The sequence below is a fragment of the Ooceraea biroi genome, chromosome 5 (genome assembly GCF_003672135.1).
Source record: "Ooceraea biroi isolate clonal line C1 chromosome 5, Obir_v5.4, whole genome shotgun sequence".
NCBI classification, from domain to species: domain Eukaryota; kingdom Metazoa; phylum Arthropoda; class Insecta; order Hymenoptera; family Formicidae; genus Ooceraea; species Ooceraea biroi.
In genome coordinates, this window is record NC_039510.1 from 3,167,217 (window position 1) to 3,185,089 (window position 17,873).

At 43.3% G+C, this 17,873-nt stretch overlaps 3 protein-coding genes across 5 annotated transcripts; 2 read left to right on the top strand and 1 right to left on the bottom strand.

Moving 5' to 3' along the window:
* Window positions 1-34: 34 nt before the first annotated feature.
* LOC105287684 lies at window positions 35-2,969 on the bottom strand. 2 transcript variants are annotated; one of them, XM_011353386.3, is made up of 7 exons: window positions 2,736-2,969; window positions 2,458-2,631; window positions 2,145-2,344; window positions 1,879-2,065; window positions 1,554-1,822; window positions 1,158-1,376; window positions 35-1,051 (listed from the first exon to the last, which is right to left on the bottom strand). In XM_011353386.3, exons 1-7 carry the CDS (start codon window positions 2,782-2,784, stop codon window positions 998-1,000), a joined length of 1,152 nt encoding a protein of 383 aa, XP_011351688.1. In that variant the 5' UTR covers window positions 2,785-2,969; the 3' UTR covers window positions 35-997. The 2 variants fall into 2 exon arrangements, with proteins under 2 accessions (XP_011351688.1, XP_011351689.1); XM_011353387.3 differs by having other exon boundaries at window positions 38-1,051; window positions 1,912-2,065; window positions 2,736-2,967.
* A 106-nt stretch (window positions 2,970-3,075) lies between these two features.
* On the top strand, window positions 3,076-4,681 carry LOC105287681 (60S ribosomal protein L18). The gene is made up of 4 exons (XM_011353383.2): window positions 3,076-3,210; window positions 3,351-3,437; window positions 3,944-4,150; window positions 4,319-4,681. Exons 1-4 carry the CDS (start codon window positions 3,208-3,210, stop codon window positions 4,586-4,588), a joined length of 567 nt encoding a protein of 188 aa, XP_011351685.1. The 5' UTR covers window positions 3,076-3,207; the 3' UTR covers window positions 4,589-4,681.
* A 757-nt stretch (window positions 4,682-5,438) lies between these two features.
* Window positions 5,439-17,068, top strand: LOC105287683 (cAMP-dependent protein kinase type II regulatory subunit). Of its 2 annotated transcripts, none has more exons than XM_026969796.1 (8): window positions 5,439-6,011; window positions 8,214-8,305; window positions 10,565-10,648; window positions 11,071-11,177; window positions 11,446-11,707; window positions 11,862-12,020; window positions 12,142-12,244; window positions 12,481-17,068. In XM_026969796.1, exons 1-8 carry the CDS (start codon window positions 5,795-5,797, stop codon window positions 12,609-12,611), a joined length of 1,155 nt encoding a protein of 384 aa, XP_026825597.1. In that variant the 5' UTR covers window positions 5,439-5,794; the 3' UTR covers window positions 12,612-17,068. The 2 variants fall into 2 exon arrangements, with proteins under 2 accessions (XP_026825597.1, XP_026825598.1); XM_026969797.1 differs by lacking the exon at window positions 5,439-6,011 and adding an exon at window positions 6,948-7,505.
* Window positions 17,069-17,873: the final 805 nt, after the last annotated feature.

The window sequence follows — 17,873 nt, forward strand, 5'->3', positions numbered from 1 at the left end:
TACATGCAGGGTATAGTAAATCACGAGCACAGTATCTCATAAATGGAGTAACTTTATTATCAAAGAATCTGTAGCGACATTGGCGTAACAATAAATTCGAAAATGTAGTACAAATATCTTTGCGTGACATTTCATGACAATAGACAAGTGATTTATGTCAAATGTACGCAAATGCGAATAGCTTGTAAATATAAATCTACCAGTATGAACAATTATTTTCGTGTATTGATAAGGAACTTTTTCCTACATTTTCTAAACGCATCTTCCTAACAACGTTTGTACTTAATCTAACGTGATTCTTTAGGTCGTACATGCTTGAATTATTGGCATGATTATGCGATAACCATTCGATGACAGAATAGAAACTTTTTTACAATTTATGGAAGATGTATGTTGGAATGTATGGCGCGAGTATAAAAGAATCAACTTGTACGTTCAACAATAAGAAGTATATAGATTTTCAACAACTTTATTGGTACAACTCGCAGTCTTAAGAAAATGGTATATAAAAAGCTTCTGGTTTTTTAGTTAGTGAGATCCTATAAAACAATCATCCAAATCCATTTATAGGCATACAACATCTCTTAAGTCTTTATATATAAATCTATCTTTTCGTGCTTAAGACCCCTCTCAACGTCACTCCGAATCATTCTTAAACGTCAGTGTTTCGACTAGCAACCTTTAAGGTGCGGAAAACAGTTGTTCAACAACTACATTAAAATTAAGTACATTAATTGCTATTTTATCACATTGGCATTAGGCCCGTCTACGAAATTATCAAATCTCATGTATAGTATACATAAAGCAAGTTTCATATTTTCCTTGGCATATAAAACGCCAGTATGCAAAGGTGTATATAATATTTAACGGAGTACACGTAACGTGTATAGAACCCTTGTAGGCACGAGGTGAAGCGGCGCTTGACGTCCGCACATATCCGATATTCGTAGAATCATTGCAAGTTTCAACTTCACGTAACCGGTAAATCCGTTAACGTTCATAGGACTAAGGAATGCGGGAAGATTTTCATGTTCACGTAATCATTAAGTACCTGCAAATAGACATTTTACATTTTTCAAGTACAGATGCGCCTCTTTCCTCAACGTACTTTTCTAAATCTGCTATCGCGCAATCACGCATGTAAGAGCACGTTTTACCTCAGCAAGAGCATCCTTTGTCAATTTAGGATACATGTACGTAAATCCCGTGGTGTTTGACAGTTTGCCGGGCTGCAGATACAAATGCTTATTGTACAAAAGCTCTTGATCTATGTACGGGGATAGCGGACTGTTTTCCACTCCGTCTTTGCGACAAGCCTCTGCCCAGGGACCCATATGCTTATCGTTTACCTCTTCAACCACAGAGCTCATATCGGCCTGCGGAACAAGAGGATCATGACGACAATGTGTTACCAATGTTTTTTTTTTTTAAATTTTATGTAATGCTTCGGTTAGCAGATGCTACTCGCTGAAAAACTGATACCCATAAATGTTTATGTTGCACAACGTGTAACGCGACAAGCAAAGAATAACAGCACAAAACGCTCATCATACTTTTGCCAGGGTCGATAGCGTAGTGCCCCAATAATCGTGGTTAATGTTGAACAGCTCCGAGACTATGGCACTGATGGAACCTTGAGTGGAATCACCTTCGTCGACAAGATTGTACGTTTGACCTATTGTTTCCGGCCTGTTTGCCACGTGCCACATAGCCCTGACGAGATCTCGCACATGGACGGTATTCATGTGAAGTTCCGGTCCCCACAGCAGCTTCATCATCTCTCCTAAATGCTTGTAAACTGCTCCCACTACTAATCTTGGTGCTGTAATTCGCAGGATTCGTTTCGGTTATTCAATTTAATTGGGCGAAAATACGTACGTTCGACGACAACATAATCTGTTTCAGGATTACCCAGGCCATTTCTGTCACCACAACCGTACACAATGGCTGGTCTGAGTATGGTGTATTTCAAATCTGGCACATTCCTCAATTCCTGTTCCACTTGTAGCTTATGCTTCGCGGCGAACGTCCACGACTCTCCAGTGTCTTCTTCCTTGTGAGGAGTCTGCGCAACGTCGTGCAATGATAAGTACTGAAGCAACTTAGCGCGAAAGTACGTACAAGATATATTCGGGATAGGGTACCTTTTCCGAGCCAAGATTGCCAGATGATATCTCGACGTAACGCGAGACTCTGAGCTTGGCCGCATGTTGGGCACAGTTAACGCTCAGCTTGTAAATGCCCTCTTTGTACACTGGATCTGTCAGACCGCTCTTCGTCTCGCCGGCGCAATTGAACACGTAATCGATAGGCTCGTCAGTCGAAAATGCATTTTGGCAGGAAGCTTCGGTAAGTTGACAAAAATTACATCTCAGTTTACATCAATTAGAAATGGACTTGTGAAATTTTGGTTGTTCTCCCTGCTTGTCACAGGGTATCCTGTCTACGTATGACTACCTATATTAATCAAATTGCTGCTCTTAAACTCGAGCAAGGGATGTTCGAACAATCGCTGGTGTTTCGCGTTCAACCAGGCGGTCTGCGGAGGCACCTTGTCCACGATTCGTATGTACGACACCAGATCGTTGTCCAGCAGGTACTCCACGAGATTGCGGCCGATGAAACCGCATCCTGTGCGAACGATAAGGGTCAGCCGTCACCGTCTTATCGCTCTTCCGCCGCGTACTGGATCCGGAGCACATACATACATGACACGCACGTAATAAGATACTCACCCCCTAGAACGATCACCTTCGCTTTCTTATCACAGCTGGGCGTTGCCATTGTGTCATTTAATCGTTCGACCGCTCGTCTCTTCGCTCAGGTGCGGTACTTCCAAAAAAAGGAAGGAAGGAAAACAAAGAGAGGAAGAAAGAGATTATTAGACCGTTCGATGGCACTCTGCGGGCACACCGCACTCACGCCGGCCCCACCGCCGTTCAATTAACCTAAAACTCGGAAGTCCAGTTGACATGAACCGTGGAACGAGCATCTAAATACGGCAACGCACTCTGTTGCCGAAACACGGAGTCTCGCTAGACGATTCTATTTGCCTTCGCTCTGTTTTATCGGCAGAGTAGTATTAGTACGGAACGAAAATGGCGCATTATTCGTGAGAAAAGTGCGAGCGACCTCTACTCTTTCCGTTTTTCTTTTCCATTCTAGGGCTTCACGTCGCACGTGAAGGCTCTTTTCCGGTTTGTCAAAATGGTGAGACGATTGCGTGATGCTCGATTCAATTGGAAAATCGAACGTTATTGTGCAGTCGCTTATTAATCGCGATAAATAGATTTATCCAGTGAACACTAAATTGTCTGAGCTCGTTTAATTGAGAATATTTCTTTCCGTAGGGTATCGATATTAACCATAAACATGATAGAAAAGTGCGGCGAACGGAACCCAAATCTGAGGATGTGTATTTACGTCTTCTCGTCAAGGTAAATAAATTACCTTTAACGTTGCCTATTAATTTTTAAAATTGAATGTGCATCAATCCATCAGTCGAGTATAAGAAAACTCGATTCGCTCTTGCCCAGATGTTAAAAGTACTGCATCCATCTTTCATGTTGGTATTTCGTTGAGGTTAATCACAAGTCACGCGAAAGCTTCGCGTTTGAAAGAGATAAAATAGAAGCAATGAATATGTATTGATAATTAGCAATGAATATATATTGGTAATTCATCTGTTCAAGTTTTGCGAACTGCACTCTGTGTCAGGTCTCGTATAGACTGATCCAATTTGAATGTTCGCTAGAGAAATATAAATATTTATCAACTATCCTATCTCGCCTTTTTGCACAAGAATTAGGCGATTATTCTAGTTGACACATTTGTTGAGAAATTTCTTTGATTGCCGCAATTGTGGTTCTCGGACTCTTACTTTTGGAAGTTTGAGAATCAGAGGTTTGTCTCATGATTATAATGAAAATGTTTCTTGTTTTAGCTGTACCGCTTCCTGGCGAGAAGGACAAATTCAAAATTCAATAGAATTATCCTCAAGCGGCTCTTCATGAGCAAAATTCATCGACCTCCCATCTCGCTTGCACGCATTGTGCGATTCATGAAGAAACCTGGACGGGAGAACTGCATCGCGGTAATTGTTGGTACCGTCACCGATGATGCTAGAATCTTCGAGATTCCAAAATTAACGGTAAGTTACATAAGCGGATAATGTTAAGAGAATTGTGGAGAATGTGTTACACATGTTACCAACTTTTAATATAATAATATAGTATTTTTTATAGTAAATAGTATATAGTATATTTTTATATAGTAAACTTTAATACAGTAAATTAATCCTGGGCATTGAAACTCGTAGGTGTGTGCTCTGCGTGTTACCACAAGAGCACGGGCACGGATCTTAAAGGCTGGTGGTGAGATCATCACGTTGGATCAGTTGGCGTTACGTGCCCCAACCGGTAAACATACGGTCTTGATGCAGGGCCCGCGCAAGGCTCGTGAGAGCGTGAAACACTTTGGCCCGGCACCAGGTGTACCGCACTCTCACTCGAAGCCGTACGTGCGATCCAAGGGCCGAAAATTCGAGAGAGCGAGAGGCCGCAGGCGTAGCTGCGGTTATAAGAAATAAAACTTTTCCAACATACACTTCGATTGATGTCTTGTTAATCATCTCTTTTTCACAGAGTTAGGTAGCTGAAAAATAAACATTGGCTCTTTATAATTTCTTTTATTTTGTCTCACGTGTATTCAAAGTAACAATTCCACTTAATATTTATAATTTTGCTGCACGATCAAAGATTGTTGCACGACTTTTACAGCTACGCACAGCTGACAATTTCACTGCTGTTAATATAAATCTGATGACAATGTGCGAAAAATTACATTGAGATTACGAGATATTAAATTAATCGACAGAGATATTCCGAGATACGCGCGATAATGTGTGATGAGTTTGCAAGTTAAATAATTAACCGCATGGTCAAACTATAACAGTCTATACTTGACGCGCAACACACACGTTTCAAACGCGCCTCGCTTCACGCGGCTGAGCATACATTATCGATCATCCGAACTTGGGAGTAATCGAAGTCGGCGAGTGTTCGCGCAGAGCACTTTGCAAACACGCCTAAAGCCGCTCGTTCGCGCGTCGCGTCGCGTCTCGTCCCTCGCGGTATCGCCAGGTATCGCGAAGTTGGCACGGGTCGAGGGGGCGGGGAAGGCGCAGTGCGGTGCGGGTGATATCAGTCGCCATCTTAGCGACCGCGATCGGTTCTTCTCCGTGCCACGGTCCCGTCGTATGTTACGCGCGACTGTGCGCAGCGTCGTCTCGGCAGGTAGCCCGTTGGCGGGAGTCAGCGCAGCACCGGGAGGCAACGGAGCTTGCCGACAGCGGCGGCGGTGGTGGCGACGGCGGCGGCGGCTACGACGGACGACGGTCGCTGGTGCACGACGACTGCCGGCGGTGCGGTGCGACGGCGACGGCGACGACGACGACGAGGACGAGGAGGCGAGAGATTAGACCCTCGGCGGTCGACAGCGGCGCGTGCGGAGGTGCCCGGAGGTGGACGTCGACGCGTCGAGCGTTCCTCTTCCGGCGCTGGCCCTGACCGCGAGTTTCGTCCTAACTGGTACCTCGGCTCACGCTCGTGCTTTCCCGCTCCGCTTCTCGACATCCCGTCGGAAGTCGACGATCGAGCGTCGCGATAGATAACCGTGGAAGCGCGCCGACGACGTGGTGAAGGAGGAAGAACGACGCGGAGCGCAAATTCGGGAAGAGAGCAAGAGAGAGAGGACGCTTCTCGGTGGGTCACGTTCGATCCGGGCGAGTAAGAAGATGAGCTGTCAACGTAGCGCCGGCAAGATCACGGTGCCGGACGACCTGCGCGACGTTCTGCTAGAGTTCACGATCAGCTACCTGCTGGAGCAACCGGGCGACATCATCGATTACGCCGTCGACTTTTTCACGCGGCTACGCGACACCCGGCAGACGCAGCTGATCCAGGCGGACGGACAAACCTGCACCTCCACGCCGGACGAGTCCGTCGACGAGGGTGAGTTCGCTTCCTCGCAGGTCGCACGAATCGATTCGTTAACTCTGCTGACCTGCCGGGATTTCGGCGGACCCCGGCCGAACTAACGTTGTCCGTTTGTAGGAAATTTTACAGATCGATGCTTTCTTCAGCGTCATCCCTTTAATTTACCAATTTCTTTTCATAATTAATGAAAATTATCAGCACAGTTAAAGGTTAAGATCGTTCGCTTTCTCTCTCTCTTTCGCTCGCTCTTAATATCGATTAATTTCAGTAGTCTTCTCAAGACACTAACGCTCTTTTACCTGCTCTTTTCTTTTAGGTTCATTTTCTTTTCGTTTTTTTTTTTTACTAATTTAGATCGAAACTCCTTGGATCCTTTTATGAGGCTATTAATAGAATCCTGCCATCAGATAGCAAAGTAGAGAATACTTGTAAAGGTACGCAAAATTGTTCTATTGTATAAAATTGCATGGATTACGAAAGCTTGCCGAACGCGGTTCGACATCTCGGTAAACATCCGTACTCATTAGGGGAACGAAAATAGGTCCACGAGGGAAGCTGGGCTACCTCTTCTCTCTAGCTTCTTCATCGATACGAACATCGAGTTCTTTCCTGCTCCATTTCCCTGCCATCAATCACCTTCCTCGTTATTGCTCCAATACGAATTCTTCCTCGAGGATGTCGTGGATCTCGCATCGAATATGCCCGAGCGTTAATCTTGCTGCGTTGGGGGAGCTCGTTGTAAATTACTAAATTAATTGCTCGTTCCGCTTCGAGAGTCGGATCGAGCGAATCTTCGGCTCGCTTTGCGAGGTACAAACGGCGCGAATATTACGTGATTGTTTTACGATATGCATATTAACATTGACAGCATTTAATCACGAGGGAATGCTGGTGGTGGTGGTAGTGGTGGTGATGCTGGTGCTGCTGCTGTTGCTGCTGCGCGTGATTTGGATGACCATCGCCGCCGTCGAGCACGGTCAGTCGCGCCAACGCGGCCCGGTTCGGCTCTTCAGGCGCTCTTCAGGAGAGACCGAGGGTTTCTCTCGAATGCGCGGCAGTTTCGATAGTTTCTCGGCTAATGCTCAGCCGGCTCACGGCAAGCGTATCGTCTTGTCTCGACTAGTTTTCGCCCGGTCGGCCGACCACACTCGTTTCTTGATCCGTTGGTAGATTCGATTCGGCAAGGAGCGCGGGATCCGAAGATTCTCACGAGATATCTGAGCCTTTACCGTTTTTTGTTGCCTTGTTTGTCTGATACGGTTGACGTTGTGTCCTCGCAAATAGTTACTGTTGATTTGTGAGTTGTGCGCGAGTTATTTATCGATAGATTCGACTATCATCACACCTCGCATTGATGTGCTTGTCTCGTGTCAAGTGCGCCAAGTGTGCATACATCCGCGGCTAGAAAGGACTCACCTACCTCTCTTTCTGTCTCTCTCTTCTGCGTTTTCGTACTCTTCCCGGTCCAAATGTCGCTCATCTCCGTCATTGAACCAGTGGATGATAAAGGTGCGAAAGAAGGGAGGATAGAGATGTGTGGCGTGAAATTTCGATGTATAATCGCTGCTGGAAATGCTACGACTTTGCAAACCTGCTTTTAAACTTTAAGAGATACAGTACATTACTCGTGCATATCGAGAACGACAGCTTTCAACGTGGAAACGTGATTTATTTATATTTCTCCGCCTCGGTATCAGAGAGAGAAAAAAGTTCATTTTTTTATTGCAATTAATTAGAATAAAACTAGCGTCCACGTAAACACGAGTTTTTGCATTTACATAATTAAACGACCGATAACTTTTTATTAATGACACGTTTTGCATTTCATATTTGTCGGATTCTCAGAAATATCCATGCTCGGAAACCATTAGTCGGTCGTGCAAAAGTTTTCGCGCGCACCGACATTCGACGATTTTACTTTCTTGTCGCTTGCGATAGCTTTTTTTGTAATCGAGAATTTGTGGAGATTCGTAGGAAGCTGTTCGCTTGCGTTGGGCGATATCGTTACCTTCGTCACGTTAGTCCTTCACGCCCAAGTTTTCTCTATTTTCTTTATCCCTTCCTTGCCTCTCCCTTCCCTGAGCATCTTCTCCATTAATAGAGCCTAGTATGGGCTGCGCCATTGCGTCTCTTGTCTTTTCTAATCTTGTATATTTTGTACTTTATTTTATATTTCGATCAAATCGACCGATTTGATTAATTTCTGGTATCTTTTAGAGCCACCAGTCGGCCGGTTCGCTACCAGAAGGAAGAGCGTTTTCGCGGAGACTTATAATCCCGAGGATGACGAGGAAGATGACGGCTTCAAGGTACGTCCTGCCACCACGACGAATCATCACGCGCGTTCGCGATAACGCACATGAACGAGTGACGAATCTATTATCAGAGGTCGCAGTGTGACCGGCCGATATTTAGCAACAGTCTTCGGAAGTATGCACTTTTGATGTCGCATTCGATCTGAAGCTGAATTGGCGAAAACCGATAGGCCGGTCGGTCGCCTCGCGACGCGCGCAAGAAATTTTACACGGTCAGAAATCAATCAGAGATTAAGTAATGAGGCTTGAGGGTCTCTCCGAGAAACGCAATAGCGCGAATCACAGAGTGGCCGGACGACTCGATCCTCTAATGGATCGGTCCGTAATGTATCTAGATTATACGATTTACATAATAGATTCGAGATTGCACTGGTATTTTGCGCGAGGAATGTCGAACGCTTCCCCTTCGATAGTGGCAGGTAGCTTTTTTTTTTCGGTAGCGGCAGAAAATAGTCCGTCGTCGTTACGAAACATCGTTGTATAGCGCGCACATATATGTGTACACACGGTATATAATATATATCGCAGTCTATTAAAGCATCGTGGATACATACTCTCTATCTCTCTTCGTCTCTCTATCGGCCTGCTGCCGCGCGAGTGACGAAACGCAAGCGAGGAGTTACTTTGCTCGGCGATGCGAGGCCGACGATGTACCTTTGTGACGTCAGGCCGCGTGTTCGATAACCTGACACAGACGTGATTTGCGTGTGTATAGGTATGTACGTGTCATACGTGGTACGTGTGTGTAGTATATACATGCACGTGAGCGTGCGGCCGTGAATGAGGGAGAAAGGGGTGCGCTTACATGTGGTAGTAAGGTTTGCGAGGGGTCGCCGCGACGAGCCGGGTTCGACGAGAGAGAAAGAGAGCGAGAGCGAGCAAGAGCAAGCGAGCGAGAGCATTTTCACAAAGACACCCCGGTGAATCCGATTATCGGTGCCTCGTGGTGGCTGGTTACACCAAGAGAAGAGAAGAGAGGAGAATCGGCGGGTCTCTTCGCTGTATAAGCTAGGCCGACCATATTTTTCTTTTTACCACGATAGGGCAGGACAATAGCAGAGAAAAGAAAACTGGGGCATCCGCGATTTTCAGAAGAAAACTGCAAAACTGGCACACGCGCGCGACGTGCAAGTCTTACGGCAAAGTTGTTTACGCAAGGAGAACAGGAATTGCACGTTGCTGTCGAACGAAATCCCACGGCCGATTTACGGCTGATTTTTCTCGAGATACGTGACTTTCCGAGGATGACACGTAGAAGAAATAACGCGACGAAACGACAGCTTTACGAGCCGGTGAATGCGTATTCAATTTTTTGTAAGTTCTAATTTCGTATGAGGTACAATGAGGTCTCGGTAGCGAAGAGAATTATTTTATTTGGAAAATTGATGATAATTTGCAGATTAATTGAGATAGCTTTGCGCTCTTTGAAACTTGCACGATCCTCGATGGCCTTATGTCACACGTGATCGGGCACGCGGTTTGACCACACAATGATCGCAAGTGGAATATATGTCAGTAATAGGAATGAGGAGTAACGGCTCCCTGCAAAATGGATCGCTTTTATGTGCAACAGTTGCGACGATAACGAAACAAAGAACCCGCCACTTGTTAGGAGACCGATTACCGCGTGTGTATCTGCGAGCGAGAAGTACGCATTTTATGTGCAACATGTGTTTCGGCTGTATCAATAATTTCGCTATAAAAGACTTCGTTGGTCTGATAATTATCAAAACTTGACAAATGACGTACCTACTTTACTTCCGAGATAATAATGAATTGACGTGGGAAAGATCAAAGTTCACCGTACCAGGTCCGACGTAAAAGGCAATATTTCAAGTTCCAGCTAAAATATCGAATTCGCCCGTTGCGGTTTTCAGAGGAAATTGCACGTGCGCGGAAGATTACATGTAGCATCGCGTGAATCTTTTAAGGAGAAGTCGACATACGTGGATGTACGATACATTCACGTGTGTAGCCGATAACCGAGAGATTCGATAAAATAAGAATAAAATAAACCTTAAGATTTAAGCGTGATTATTGTAATAAATTATTGTAATAAAATCTCGCGAAGAAGCGCTACGTATTCGCACCGCGAACGCCTTGTAATTATGCGTCGAGGGAGAACATTTTCTTACGAGGGGACGGGATGCCTCTTAATTATACGGGCACTTTAAAACGTCGTTTTAAAAGTTTCGTCTAAGCTGCGTTTTATCTACGCTCCACTTTGCCTACACGCGGTTCATTAATTTCCAGATGGTCCATCCAAAGAGCGACGAACAGCGACAAAGGCTCAGCGAGAGCGTCAAGAACATACTTCTGTTTCGCTCCCTAGACGTGGTAAGTTAAGCTTGGTGTGTTCATCAGCCGCAAACAGGAATAGGCATAAACGCTGGCATGACGGTGTTCGCGCCAGCTCGGCGAAATACCAAGAAATCCACGAATAGTCTCTTATTAGGAGCAATCACTTTTGCCAACGACGACGACGACGACGACGACGACTCGTATAATTGAGTTAATCGTTTCCTTCATCAGTGATTTGTTCATTTTCACGAGATGATCACCATTTCATCACCGTTACGTAATATCGTGCGCGTTACATCTTTATCTTTATTTTAACGCAAATTTTATTCTTTGACTTTGTTACGTCAAGCTGCTTAACATTGCAGATTGCAGAGTCTGTCAGAAGAGAAACTTATTTGAAAATACAAAACGTCTCTCTAAAACATCTTTGTACGCGCATAATGAAATTACCTTTGCAGGAACAAATGGCAGACGTGCTAGACGCGATGTTCGAAAAAGCCGTTCAACCGGGAGAATTTATTATCCGACAAGGCGACGATGGTGACAACTTTTATGTGATCGAGAGGTAATACTTTTTCTTTGTATTATAGTATTAACGTATCGATGGGCTTCTCCCGGTAAACGAGGAGTTTTATTGAGTCAAGAGGGGATGGTACACACCAGTGTTTTTACTTGGAACTGAGAATGTTGAAACAGTTGTATTGGCGTTAAATGTTTGGCTGTTCATTTCATCGAGATTCCAGCTGATTATTCGGACGAGAGAATAATTGGAGATTGCTTTACGGGTTTTCCGCCTGGAAAACCGTTTCTACATCTCGTGCTTTATGTTTCAGAGGCAAATTCGAGGTTTACGTTAAAGATCCCGTTACAGGAGTGGACAATCATATATTTACTTATGATAATCGTGGCGCTTTCGGTGAATTGGCCCTTCTCTACAATATGCCCAGAGCGGCCACGGTCAAGGCTATCACGCTCGGCACGCTCTGGGCCATGGATCGGCAAACCTTCCGACGCATTCTCCTTAAATCCGCGTACAAGAAGCGTAAAATGTACGAGAACCTTATTAACAAAGTGCCGATGTTGAAGTCTCTCGAGGCAAGTGTATACATATTTATTGTATATTTTTCTCAATTATGCATGTAGTTGTCTAATGCTCATCTCGCGATGAACGATACGATTGCTTTCTTTCAATGACTCTGCTTCTGGATCAATCTAATTGAGAAGATACTGAAACGCAATCTTCTTTCAGGCTTACGAGCGCATGAATCTAGCGGATGCCCTTGTACCGAAGCAGTATTCCGACGGCGAGCAGATAATTAGGCAGGGCGATACGGCGGACGGAATGTATTTCGTCGAGGACGGCGTCGTTAGGATCACTATACTAGGCGAGAACGGCCGTGAAATCGAGGTGCATTTATATTATTACGTTAATCTAGTTGCCCGCGAAAACGATCCGATTACGCGGATTCCGGACGACGCGGAGCGCCAAGAAAATTCTGTCCTTACCCGCTGCCTTTAATGTTGTGCAGATTAATCGCGTTCCGGCTGGCGGTTATTTAGGCGAGTTGGCACTCGTGACGCATAAACCACGCGCCGCCTCGGCCTACGCTGTCGGAGACATCAAGCTGGCATGTAAGTTTATCTCGTTTCTGCACACGCGAGTCAAATTGACGGGCAGGCAATAACAATCGCGTCAACGACGGCGGACATTGATATTCCGTGATAATGAAATGAATTCACCGGACATTTATCGGTATAAAGTGGTTCTGCGCGTTTAGCTGATTCCGAAATTTCCTGATTGTCACGTTTCAATCGATCGATCGCGCGGGTAATTAATTTCCGTTCTTACCCGGTTGTTGCGCTTGCAGTTTTGGACGTTGAAGCTTTCGAGCGTTTACTCGGCCCATGTATGGAGCTGATGAAACGCAACATCGACGATTACGAGGATCAGTTAGTGAAAATCTTCGGCAGCAAAACCAACATTTCCGACATCCGATGAACTATCTCCGGCGGAGCCACGTCGACACGTCGCTGCTGTTGCTAAAAGGAGGCGACGCCCTTTCCGCGCGTATACAGTATATAATGTATAATGAGCACAAAAGAACTTGTACCACCTACTTCTGAATCTCATCCCGCGTGTCGCCCGAGAGTATCATCTCGAAAGCCGTCAACTTTCGTATGACTGTTCACTTAGTAAACGTAGGCGATTAAGATTTCGTCGACGCGATAGTTACCAAGTTTATACCTATGACACACATTGAACAATGCTGTAGGCTGCTCGACTATGCGTGTGCAACACAACAACACAGTATCAGTAACTAATCGATAACACTCTTCTTCAAGACTGTACCAGATGAAAAACGAGGAAATTGCGGTGCATTCCGTCGTGCGCTCCGATCGTTCGTCAAATTATTAGCGGCATCTCGGGATTTCGATTTCTCTCGATCGTTTCTGATTCTTGCCGGTCATGATCGTCCACCAGTGAAAGATTGGATCACGATATCTCGTGACCTAGGACAACGTTATTAGAGTTATCGACGTTACTCGACGTTATCCCCCGCGGTATACGTGACTCTATCACTTGTCTCGATATGCACACGATTTGCGTGCGTTTACCGATGAACTTGAACAAAGTTCGTCCTATCGTGCTCGTAAGATACATCGCAGGAATTTGGAATGTTCGAAATCGAATGCTCTTCCGTCTTGTTCTTCTTTCCTGCGGAAGGATAGGTTACAAGAGAGACAACTGTGTATTCGCAATTGTACAATGACAAGCGAACCTTGTAAAGTTTTTACGCGCGAGATATCTATCTATATATGCATATCACTCTCTCGGAGATAATGAAAGTAACATTGCCATCGCGTTAAACTTGTTGAAAATGCTCGGGGCAGCACGATATCGACCTTTGATAGATCCATTTAACGACATTAATATCTTGATAAAATATCAGGTCAGACAATCAGGATTCTGTCTATATTATAATTTACGGCGAGTATTGGATATGCAGGCTACACACGCACACACACACAGTACACGTACCGTAACGCACATTTTGCGAAAGCTACTTTCGAGCGTAATATTCGATTCACGATATTATTTTTATCTCTTATAGTTGCACGATTCAATTAATGCACAGTAATATATTAAATTCAAATTAGTTTTTATGAAGATTTCTTTTCTTCTTGCAGATTTTTCAAACTGTGAGACACGTACAGCATGCCGACATTATGTCTGACGATTAGTTAAACTAAAAAAGAAAAGAGATTAAAGCTTACTGACTTACACTTGCTCATTTGGTAACGAAATAGTCATCATGTAAAAACGCAAATTCAGATTCACGCAAATGCATTCTATTTCGGATATCAAGTGCTTTCACAAAGTGCATAGAAAGGCCAAGACCAAGCGAGCCGTAACGATCGACTTAAACGCGCGGAGATTACAATGCGTAGTATGTCACAAGGTGATATACTATATTGCGCATCGTTCCTTTACCTATATAACGTAATGTAAAGAAGAAGATGGTACGATATACACGTGAACGCAATCACTGTAAACGAAAACAGATTTCGCATCATGTATCTCCGTTGCTACGTGTATTCAGAGTACATCACTCGCTTCTATCGGTATAACCGTGCAATCATTGTCATCCGGCAAGGATTAACGTGGACATTAACGTGACAGGGACCGCGCGTTTGAGCTAGATTCAAGGTAGATTCAAGTGTGTCTTGCCGATAAATCATGGTAACTCGAAGATCGATTAAGAGAATCCGTCTCTCAGCTTATTTTTTATTACGTGTGTACGATATACACGTAATACAAGTCTCATACATGTATGATATATATATGCGTCTGTCGCATCGTGATGAGAGAGTCCAAAAACCGATATGATTATCTTGCGAACAAGTGCGAATGCTAGTCACTTTTTACGACCGCGCTATTGTCATCCTCCTCTGACAATTTATCGCATGGTCAAGATATAACAAAGAGAAAGATACTTTTTATTATATCGTAAACGTCGTACGTTTACCTACTATATGACTGAAATTCGACGAAGCTTTTTAAATAATATCACAATCGTGCGAGGGTGTGAAAGGGGAGACTAGTACGAAATGGTGAGAGATGAAAGATAGTAGACAATTTATTAGTAACAATTGCCTTTTCTTTCCTTTCAATCTCATTTTTTCTCTTCTTTTCTATTGTTCTTCCTCTTTCCTTTTTTTCTCATGCATGATTAATTTCTCACAAACAGTTTGTTCAAACTTTGTGGAATTGTTCGAAGAGACAGTTGGACGAATGATGCGATTGAAAGATCGTTTGACCTGAAAGAGTTCCGTTTCGTTGTGAAATATCAGCATCTTTAGTCTTCCACTATGTCTCCAGGCTGTGATATTATTTTCGACTGAGTATTTTCATTCCTATCTTGTGGACCCCTGCAAGAGAAATACAAAATATATATCATTGTCAAATTCGTGAGACGTCAAACTGGATTTATTTTGGACGACTCAACCAACGCATCTTATTTATTTCAGTGCGATAGAGATTTTAATGAATTATAACGAAAATGACAAACGATCATTGTTGGACATGAGGAGGTGTCCCTCTAGATCAGTATCACGAAAAAGGAAAACAAAAAAAGGAAAAGGAAAGATTGATTCGCACACCGGGTAAGCACTCGGTACGCATAAGTACTTACTTGTGTTAGATTACATTCGATGAATTAAATGTGTAAAGCATTAAAGTTATAGGATCTGTCCTATTCGCATTGCTGTATGTATCTATCATGTAATTGTCTTACATGTTGCGTGTTGCCCTCCGTATGTGTGGATGGATGTGCAAAAGGATGCGCGCGCGCGCGTGCGTGCGTGCGTGCACGTGATGATCGAGCCAGTAATTTGTTAATTTATGTTGCTATTATTCATAGTTTACATTCTCCGATAGTTGTATAATTCATGTTATCGTCATTAAAGAAGTGATGCAATACACCGAGGTCTGTCCCATGGATGAAGACAGTAGTATACCACTAGATCTTTTGGTTTTCTACCTTGCAAAAGGGAGAAGACTTTACGAAGAGTCGTAGGACGATTATATGACGATTTTGTTGTCTATTAACGATACAATCATGTATTCACGCGTTAAGTTGAACGCGGTGTGCGTTCGGTTCTTTCTCTCTTTTGTAAGCTTTCGAGCGATTTGATCAGCATGGAATTTCGAATCATTTCGCGAACATTGTTGTGGAAATTCTAAAAAATGTTTTTATATATATATATATATATAGTTTTAACAAAAATCTCTTATGTGTTTGCGTGTGTGTGAGTGCGTGTACCTTTAAAGATTTTTGATTTTGAACAACATTCAAAATGATTCGGGACTTTTATCGTACGTCCGAAATGGTTCGAAATGCTCGTTTTAGTCCATTGTAAGCTACATCTCGATTCTCTAGTCCAGAACGACATGCGACATGGAGAACGTTTCCGACCAAATAGCGCGTATTGAACTCTGACAGAAATTAGCAAATCGTTCGCGCACAATGATATCCGGTATATCTAACAATGTGCCAGTAATACGTATTTCTCCCATTTAAACTTGTGTTTCCGTTCTCTATGCAACGACACTTTTAATAATGTGTACTTGATTGATCGACTGTAGCGTGTATCGTTATCAGTATACTTTTTGTATTAGCACTTTGTGCCATATTTGCGTGCAACAATGTACTCCACGTCGGACCTGCTTCAAGGAGCAATTGAGCTTGCGACTGTGTTTCTTTCGTCTCGTTACTAGGTGCGCTTATTCGTCAGATCAGACGCCAATGAATTCGAATCGACACAAACCGCGTGACTCGCGATAATTTAGGAATATTATTTTTTCAAGTGCGCAGGCACTGCTGATGAATCTTGTACGCGAGAAAAGATCTTCGGAGCGATTTCTCCAGTCTTAAATTCGCAATTCTTTTTCGACAAGAGCAATACGAGTCTCAGACTTGATTGCGCACTGACAATCGTCCGGTGTCGTCGTACGAGAGCGCTTATGTCACTAAAGAATCTCTTAGTATTATCTCTTTTTCTCTTATACCTTTTCTATCGCTATCTATTAAATACCAGCACACTCTTCGATCCATCTCGTGCTTTCTCTTTGCCACTCTTGGACGCCGACATTATAGTATCTCGCTATGAAAGAACATTATGCATTTAAATCCCCTCAGAATTTGACTGCAGCTTATGAATCCACCGCACCGCGGGCGTTGGAATGAAATTAGGAGCAAAAAAGAATGCATCTTGTATGCCATTAAATTGAGAGGGGCTCTTTGAGGGTCCAGAAGTATGTACTTCTTTTCCTCTCTGTCTCACTTTACTCGTTATGCCTAATTTTTCATTACATCTTTGAAACCAAAGCATGATGATAAAGAGAAATCTTTCTAATTGTAATAAATGTTTAATAAATTTAGATTACATAATTAGCATTACAATATGTCTCTGTGTACACGTTTAAAAGGTCGGTAAATCACGCTGAAATTTACTGCAACTATTTTCTGCATTTTCCGTTTTTATAATCCATTCGACCTTTATTCGTCAAAATTTCTCCTCGTTTTTATTGCCAGCTTCTAAAAAGAAGAAAGGTGCGCCATGCAATATTAGACTTTTGCCGATATGCAAATTGATTGATCTGCATTTTGCCTGTTTTAGAATAAGGTTTCGTAAAAAATTCTTTTATCCCGAATGCATCTAAATTGCTGTTGCCTGATTGGTGCCCCATATACGTTTCGAAGAACATCGTTTGGAGTGCGCTCTCAGTCCCCGGCCCCTTGTCCCACCCGAAAAACTGTATATTTCCACGGAATAGATTTTATACACATATTGCGCATGCGTAGGAACATTTATAGTTAATAACAAAGTGTTGTAAATTACGAGACAGCAATGTACGTACTTAATTGCCCTTTTGTTTCGCAGAAAGATGTGTTGTAGTATTGTACAATGAGGTATGCATATACACATAGCGTATATTGTATACAGTTGTTAGGAGTATATAGTATATATACTTGAGGTGTATATATAAATATATATATACACACACGCGCGCGTTACAAGTATATATACATATGCATATACATATATATATATATAAATCGGTATATACACACATATATATATATATATGTCGACACTCGTTTCCAGCTGGTCTGATCGGGTATCATTCTAATAGTTATAATGTGTTGACCTGGCAGCGCGAAGCGATTCAACATAACTCTAGAGCCGCATGCAATAT

Excerpts from the sequence above, each read along its gene's own strand:
- LOC105287684 (XM_011353386.3), bottom strand. The coding sequence starts at position 2,784 with ATGGCAACGCCCAGCTGTGATAAGAAAGCGAAGGTGATCGTTCTAGGG. Across the intron at positions 2,066-2,144 it reads GCAATCTTGGCTCGGAAAAG|ACTCCTCACAAGGAAGAAGA; the intron begins GTACCCTATCCC and ends GACGTTGCGCAG. Across the intron at positions 1,377-1,553 it reads CGCTATCGACCCTGGCAAAA|GCCGATATGAGCTCTGTGGT; the intron begins GTATGATGAGCG and ends CTTGTTCCGCAG.
- LOC105287681 (XM_011353383.2), top strand. Across the intron at positions 3,438-3,943 it reads ATTTACGTCTTCTCGTCAAG|CTGTACCGCTTCCTGGCGAG; the intron begins GTAAATAAATTA and ends TTCTTGTTTTAG. Across the intron at positions 4,151-4,318 it reads TCGAGATTCCAAAATTAACG|GTGTGTGCTCTGCGTGTTAC; the intron begins GTAAGTTACATA and ends TGAAACTCGTAG.
- LOC105287683 (XM_026969796.1), top strand. The coding sequence starts at position 5,795 with ATGAGCTGTCAACGTAGCGCCGGCAAGATCACGGTGCCGGACGACCTG. Across the intron at positions 6,012-8,213 it reads GGACGAGTCCGTCGACGAGG|AGCCACCAGTCGGCCGGTTC; the intron begins GTGAGTTCGCTT and ends GGTATCTTTTAG. Across the intron at positions 10,649-11,070 it reads TGTTTCGCTCCCTAGACGTG|GAACAAATGGCAGACGTGCT; the intron begins GTAAGTTAAGCT and ends TTACCTTTGCAG.